General features: G+C 38.3%; 2 protein-coding genes across 3 annotated transcripts in view; one reads left to right on the forward strand and one right to left on the reverse strand.

Moving 5' to 3' along the window:
• The window catches only part of uck2a (uridine-cytidine kinase 2a), a 6,778-nt gene extending 4,259 nt beyond the window's left edge, over positions 1 to 2,519 (reverse strand). The window contains exons 1-3 of one of the 2 annotated variants that reach the window (XM_003444299.5): positions 2,322 to 2,519; positions 437 to 596; positions 198 to 294 (exon numbers count right to left, since the gene is read on the reverse strand). In XM_003444299.5, coding sequence (XP_003444347.1) covers positions 198 to 294; positions 437 to 596; positions 2,322 to 2,426 — 362 coding nt within the window. In that variant the 5' untranslated portion in view covers positions 2,427 to 2,519. The remainder of the gene's footprint in view (positions 1 to 197; positions 295 to 436; positions 597 to 2,321) is intronic. The other variant, XM_005451133.4, reaches the window with a different exon arrangement.
• Positions 2,520 to 4,041: 1,522 nt separating this feature from the next.
• tmco1 (transmembrane and coiled-coil domains 1) lies at positions 4,042 to 7,327 on the forward strand. The gene is made up of 7 exons (XM_003444300.5): positions 4,042 to 4,257; positions 5,269 to 5,346; positions 5,430 to 5,489; positions 5,609 to 5,655; positions 6,015 to 6,082; positions 6,248 to 6,392; positions 6,837 to 7,327. Exons 1-7 carry the CDS (start codon positions 4,188 to 4,190, stop codon positions 6,933 to 6,935), a joined length of 567 nt encoding a protein of 188 aa, XP_003444348.1. The 5' UTR covers positions 4,042 to 4,187; the 3' UTR covers positions 6,936 to 7,327.
• Positions 7,328 to 7,943: the final 616 nt, after the last annotated feature.

Below are 7,943 nucleotides of genomic sequence, written 5' to 3' on the forward strand. Positions count from 1 at the left end.
TCCAGGCAGTTATGGGCTTCCATTCATTTCACTATGATATGAAAATCAATTTGCCCTAATTAACCCACCACAGTAGACATAATGCATGTCTTATGTATTATGATGCTTCCATTGATGCTGCATCAGAGATCTCTTTGTGTAAGCTGAAACCTGCTGAAACCCCCTTTAATGTTGTGCCTGTATGAACAGTTAGTCACCTGGAATGGGAAACAAAGTCATAAACAGGAATGTGGACTGTTTTTCCCTCCTTGATGTCCCACAGGGTCGCGATTATGAGGTCATTGTCAAATGCATCTATAGAGAAGGAAAGAGCACAAGGTAGTTAAAACCAAAAGTCACAATTGGGATGAATGAACAAACAATGCTTACGTTTCAACGCTCGAGCCCCCTCTGGCCCAGTGACTCAGCATGACTCACAAATGCAGAGGCGATGTACCTGGGTGGTCAAAGTTGAACTGGCCCTTGAGCGCCTTAGCCTTCTGTTCCGGGGTCAGGGCCCTGTAGAAGCAGTCCTGGCTGAGGATGGCCACTTGCCGCTGGTGGTGGTCGATCTCGTTCTGGCCCAGCAGCTCCATGATCTTACTGCACACCGACGACTGAACACGAACAAAGAATCAGAAACAAGTGATCCTCGTTACAAGATTTAACATGGCCTGATATTTTTGCACTGAGACCAACATTTACTTACACTTTACGTCCTAATGATGTAAAAACACAGCATAGTCCATTACTGGAAATCATTGATGTCATTTCAGACACACACTCATAACAAATAACTGCAGTTTACTCCCTGTTCAGATAACATGTCTGGGAGAACAGGTGGTTCTGTGAGCAGTTACTCCTGTGGGAAAATAGAGGCATAACACCAGGAAGTTGAAGCCACAAACAACTGCCTGTTGAACCACAACCACCTTCACCTATGAAGTCAGCATACCGTCACCCATATGAATAATTTCAAGAGATATGCCAGTCTTGGATTAATGGAAATACAAGGCTAAATTAGTTAGCCAAACAAATCCCAACTAATTAAATGTAGGTCATAATCTATGCTTGTGTGACGAAAATGCAAAACATGTTGCTAATACAGAGAAGTTCTCCGAAACTGGGCCTCATAGCACCAATCTTCAACTACATGTTGAAGATTAAATAAAAAGGACAAATGTACTTTATTTTATTTGAATGCAATTTTCCCAACTTCGGAAGCTTGTTTTATGTTCTTATATGATAGTTATTTGTGCTCCAGTGAATGACTTTTTATATCCTGAATAACTGTTAAAACTGTTACGTATCATTTCAGGTTATTTCATGGATCTGCGCCGGATTTCTTGTTAGACGTATTGATTTATGTAAACTTGAGCCAATCAAAATATGGGACATTTTCTCAGATTTAGTATAAAAATGCTGTGCAATCCCCTCATAAACTGGAGCCCTGGTTCATCCTACAGATTGTGCTTATTGTGATTATTCACTTTGCAACAAAATGTGACCATAATGCAGCATATTCTGATCATCCAAGACAGAATACTGGAAACTACTGGGAACCTATAAAATGCTGCACAATACAGAATGCCAAAGCACATATTTAGTCTGTCGTGGCACCAAAGGCGTCTACATTGTCAGTGTCAAGCAGGTCAGTGAAATGAGATAAAGTTAACATCAAGCGAGTCTGAAACAGCGGATACATTGTGTGACATCAGCAAATCCTTTAGAAAGCGCAATAAAAAGAATAACATCAAAGCTGCCACCTCCAATAGTGATAATCATGCATCCATCTGCTGCAGACAGCACTGTGCGTTAACAGAGTTTTTTCAGCCTTCTTTGTCTGCAAATGCATTTTACACTCCTCGCAGCCAGCGCACCCTGCGCAGCTGATGCTAATTATGACAAACCTCACTCCTCCTTTTTCTCTTTTTCCTGATCTTCGCCACTCTTTACATCCCCTCAGATTAAAAAAAGCATGAAAAACAAAATTCGGGAGTCCTTCACGGAAGTTTGAAATCTGAACGTCAATCTGGTTTCAGGGGAAAAATGACAGTAGTGTTGACAGTGCACGTTTTCTGATTTGACATGCAGTACTGCGGCCTGCGTAACTTTCACTACTGATCAACACAACAACCAGGCTGAGTGACTAAGTAATGATTTTAATCTAAACTTCTTTTTTCCGAGGAAGAATACGTTTCATTTCTTAGTCCTGCCCTCTTCATCCCAAACGCATAATCTAACACAACAGATATTAAAAAAAAAAAAAAAAAAAATCAGACGCCTCCAAGAAATAATCCAAAGAAAAAAAAAAAGAAAGGGTTTATAATATAAAAGCCAACCTTCCCGCTGGCTGTTCCTCCGGCCACACCGATGAGGAATGGCTGCCGAATATTTGAGTCATTTTCGGCTTGGTCACCTGGCTTTGTCTCGCTGTCTCCTGCCATGTTTCATCTGCAGCGCGCTCCGTACCTCTACGCCGGGGGAGTGCGCGCTCCTCCCATTTGATGATGGTATAGGCGACGGTGAAGTTGATGGTGATGATGACGTTAAAGGGCAACAAATCGAAGATGAGGATGCTGCTGATGAAATCGCTGACAGGTAGTTGCGGGTTCCTTTTTTTCTCTTTTCTTTTATAAATTTTACTTGTGCAGCACTTTAACATTATTAAAAACAATGACTGTTTTTATTTGAGTGAAACAGATGTCAGTAAGCTGACTAGTACTCTAAGTACACGTGGATTAATCAGCACAAAAAAAAAAAAAATCCACAATAATTTTGATGAAACATAAACTGTTTAGTGTAGCGTGGTGTATGGTGGTTAGTTCTCTTGTCTCACAGCAAGAAGTTCCTGTGTTTTATTCCAAACGATCCATCTTCTTCCCATGAAGTATGGAACGCCAGGACTGCCATAATGAATTAATTAAATACACCATTAAATAAGCATCCGTCCACACTTTAAAACAGGGATGTCAAACATAAGGCCTTGGGGCCAGAATTAGCTTAGAAAAGACTCAAATCTGGCCCACTGGATGGATGTCTTTAGAAAATGTGAAGGAAGTAATTAATTTTTGGACATTTAAATGAATGTTAATACGTTTTGCAGCTTTTCCTACTGATAAGGAACTCCCCCTTGGTATACATAGTACACCAAAGTAATAGATAAAGAATTAAATAACAGAAAGGTTCCACTTTTGACTATAGAAACATATGTTTTTACACTGGGTCCGCAAAAAAGTGAATTAACAGAGACTTCTTTTTTAGCTGATGAGCTACCAGGATTGTTTTTCTGTAATTTCATACTTTTATTTCTGGCAATTTAAGCCAAAATAGTCTTTCTTTCATTAATGAGAGCAGCATTTCTTTAGTATGTGGAAAAACTAAGTTGCACTGTTGCAATTACTCTTCTTTTTCTTATATTAAGATAGTTCTTGTTTAGTATTAAGATATTAAATGTTTATTTAAACTTATTTTCACTGACAGAAAGGGGAGTTTCACTAGTCTGGCCCTCTTAAGATCAAAGTGAGCTTGTGACCCGTTATAACAATGAGTTGAAATTCCTGCTTTAAAACCATGCACATTGGCTAGATTAATTAGTGATTCAAAACTGACTGTAGGTGAGAATGTGAGTGTGAGTGATTGTTTCTCTTTTTGTGTTTGTCTTGTGATTGATTGGCAATCTTACCAGGGTGTAGAAAATGGATGGATGAACAGTTTTTAAACTTTTGGGTAGTGTGATATTAGCAAACAGGATTCAGATGCAAAAAATCAAAAAGTTGGCTACAGGATGGAGGAAGGTGGAATGTTACATTTAGTATTTTAGGTAAGTATAAAGAAATTTGGACAATTCTGAAAAAATATGGCAACATGGAAAGGCATCTTTATGGAAAAAACTCCAAGACTGCCCCTTAAGTACAATTTTGACCACGTGGTATGGGAATGTCCTGAAGTGTCCACTATTTGTAAAATGGTTAAGAAAAATCTCTCTGCATTGTTACATATTTTTGTGTATGTATATGCATTTTTTTTTTTTTTTTGGCTCGGTCGGATGAACCGGAAGTGCTTTTTCATGGTCTGACCTCTGCAGTAACGCTGACAGGGCTGTATGAAGCTGAAACTCAGCTCAGCGGAAGGCGGTCAGGGTTTATCTTCTGATATAAAGTAAATACTTTTCCTCTCTACGGCCGGGAAAACGGGACTTTGACACCATGAGTACCATGTTCGCAGACACCATTTTGATCGTCTTCATCTCCATTTGTACAGCGTTGTTAGCCGAAGGTGAGCCAAATCCGTCTGACAGGTCGAGCAGGCGTTTTACCGTGCTCCAGAAAACACTGTTATAGCTCAGAATTTTACATTACTCTGGATTATATGGTAGAGAAACGCCTTCAATGTTATTAATATTTATTAATTCGCAATTTTTGTTGCTTTTGTTGACCTGTACTTTGTTAATGACTGAATACAGCTTAACGTTTTTGTCTTCCGGTTAAAATTTCGCAATAAAAGCCTGGAGTTACATTTGAGACGCTTTCCACGGGAAGAATATTGACTTCCTCGCTATCTACATCAACAATTTGAAAAAAAAAAACCAAAAAACAAACATTTGTTACAATTTAATTTTTAATGTTTAGTTTAGATACGGAAGTAAGACATTATTTAACCACATTTGTATATGATTTACATTCCAGAGTATAAGTAGAGGTAGAAGTAGAAGTCTTTTTGTTGTATTTTGTCAGCATATTAGAGTGAGTGATGAAGAGAATAAAGCATTTAAAGATGGCTAGTCCAGAAGACATACTTGTGGCAGTATGGAGATGTCTAGAAGGGAGAGAGGGCAGTGGACTTTTTAACTACATTGTTTAACACAATCTTAAAAAGTGAGAGGATGCCTGAGGAATAGAGAAGACGTGTACTGCTACCAGTTTTCAAGAACAAGAGTGATGTGGAGAGCTGTAATAACTGCAGAGAGATAGTTGATGAGACATGCCATTAATCTATGGGAAAGAGTTTGTAAAGCTAGTTTAAGAAGAGAACTGATCATCAGTGAGTTGTGTGGACCGTAGAGGAGGTCCATGGATAGCGTGAAGGAGGAATGCAGAGGGTTGGTGTGACAGAAGAGGATGCAAAGCTTATTGGATACTGTGGCTGCAGAGATTTCTTCTGATTCAGGAAAAGGTTTCAGAAATGTGCAAAAACTTCACATATTGATCTGTTGGAAACTTCAGTGGCAGTTTTCAATGTTTTTTTTTTTGTTTGTTTTTTATTTAAACAATCGTATTTTCTCCTCAGGCATTACCTGGGTTTTAGTGTATCGGACTGAGAAGTACAAGAGGCTAAAGGCTGAAGTGGAAAAGCAAAGCAAAAAACGTAAGTGACTCAAGTGTTTTCTTGTTAACTTGCTATTTTTCTTCAGATTGTTAAAAGATTAATTTTGTCCTCTCTGATACTAGTTGAGAAGAAAAAGGAAACCATAACTGAATCTGCTGGACGCCAACAAAAGAAGAAGATTGGTAAGAACCCTGTAAACAAACCGGTGTTCTGTGTTATAACAGAAAGACCTCAGTGGACTGCTTTTATGCTCAGTCCTTCTCCTCTTGATGACAGTGTTTTGTGTATGATTGCATTGCAGAAAGGCAAGAGGAGAAGCTGAAGAACAACAACAGAGACCTGTCTATGGTGAGAGATGTTTTGTTTCCAGTTAATATGCAGCCCAGTCTTAATGTCTGATACTGAGGTTGTCTAGTTATCGTAGTTAAATTGTAGTTTAGTGAGGTCATTCCATTTAAAACTAACTGAATCTGAAAAAAGTTCCCACATGACCCCTTCAGAATCACCATTTTGTTTTCATTTCAACAACTGTAGCATTTTATTTTTTTTAATTGTTTGTTTTAATTTAGTAAGTAACAGATCCTTAAATCAGTTGAGACTCGGGTCAAAATTTTGCCCGCTGATCATTCCAGTCAAACCTTACATATTTTAATTTAAATGTTTATAGTTAAATGTATGTGTTTAAATCCTGAGTGTTTATTTTGTAGGTGCGGATGAAATCCATGTTCGCCATTGGTTTCTGCTTCACAGCTCTCATGGGCATGTTTAACTCCATGTAAGTTACTGCAGGGTAAAATATTGTTTCACATTTTCTTAAAAAGCTTTCTCTTTTCATTAAAAAAAAACAAAAAAAAACATCAGGCAAAATATAAGAAAGTGTAACTTGTCCAGTTCATTGTTTTAAACAAGTTCCCTTTTTGGCTTTTTATGTTACGTTCAGTTTCGATGGAAGAGTTGTGGCCAAATTGCCATTTGTGCCACTGTCGTATATCCAGGGACTGTCACACCGCAACCTGCTGGGCGAGGATTACACCGACTGCTCCTTTATTTTCCTCTATATCCTCTGCACCATGTCCATCAGACAGGTAACGTCTATACTTTTACTGTATATCAGTGGACATACTCACCAGGAACAAGTCTGACTTATTGATGGCAATATGAACAGAGCTTTCACTGCAGCTGTACAAGGACTAAATAGCTTACTGTTACTCAGATTCAGCATAAACACCTCAAGAGGATATTATCTGGTTTCCACAGGGAGACGAAGCACAGTTGAGTTAATTTAAGTAACATGCTGTGTTCTCTACTGCCACCCTTAGGACAAATTCTGTATTGTTTGTTGAATACACATCCAACTATTCCTTTGGTTAGTGGTGTTAGCAGGAAACTGTATGTGTAGAATAATATACAGCAATATATCAGGGTTAATATCGTGTATACTAAGTGTTATCAAATGTATATTCTGTGCTGGTTTGGGTATTTGTTTAAGAGTTTCTGCTGGGTTTTTTTGTTTTGTTTTTTTCCTGTAGAACATTCAGAAGATGCTCGGCCTTGCACCCTCCAGAGCTGCAACCAAACAGGCCGGAGGCTTTTTAGGACCTCCTCCACAAGCAGCTAAGTTTTCGTAATCAGCAGCCCAGATGTTCCTGCACTGCTGCCTGCAGTCATAGCGCCCCCACCAGCGCACAGACAGAACTGCCCCCGCTGAGGTTAAAAGTCTTACCCGTTGCAGCTACAGTACCACTACTTTCTGTTTGATTTCTTATTCATTTTGTTGTTTATTTAACATTAAACATTACAACTGTTTTGGTTAGAAATTATAGGAAAATTATAGTTCATTCTGTTGATTATCAAAGGTTACAAATGTCAGCTGAGCATTTAGCACAATTCATGGAGTGTTTGGAGATTTTAAATTAACGATTGACACAGTAACATCTGATCCAGTTTCAGTATTATTGTATGTCATTGTATACTGTTGTGTCATGCATATTAATAAAGTTTTATGATTATATTTCAGGCATGTCTTTTGTTGTTGTTGTTGTTGTTTTTTTGTCCCTTTGTACTAACATCTAATTTAAAGGGAAGCTATGGAGTGAAACTCATTTGAGTGAACAAGATATTTTTAAGGGAAAACAAACAAGAGTATGCTGATGCTACTGAACTAAATTAAGCACGGATCTTTTTATTTAATTGTCAGTGATTAAAAGCTAAAAATTGTGGGATGTGGCACAAAAACGATCCTTTCCATCTAAAATCTTACCAATTATTGTCAAGTAATTTTAATTTTCAATTGGGCCCATTAAATCATCAAGAAAAGTGTTTATTGAAGTACATTGAGTAGGATGATGCCCCCCCCCCTTGAAGATCTCCAGACATCTGGCTTCTTTATGTATCTACAGGAGTCACTTCCTGCTGGCTTTAAGAAAACGTGCAAGTTTAAAGCACCAATCAGAAGCCACAGCCATGTTTTGCATACAATCTGAGGTCCCGAAAAGTGAACTCTAGGTTATTGCATAAGCAGGTGTCCACCTTATTAAATTATCAGTGCATTCAGTTTAGCACAGGTGAACTCCACACATGCTGTGGATACATTTCATGGTTGTATGAAACAAGCAAGATGCCACAATCTGGCCAGA

The sequence above is a fragment of the Oreochromis niloticus genome, linkage group LG23, assembly GCF_001858045.2.
Source record: "Oreochromis niloticus isolate F11D_XX linkage group LG23, O_niloticus_UMD_NMBU, whole genome shotgun sequence".
In the NCBI taxonomy this organism is placed as follows: Eukaryota; Metazoa; Chordata; class Actinopteri; order Cichliformes; family Cichlidae; genus Oreochromis; species Oreochromis niloticus.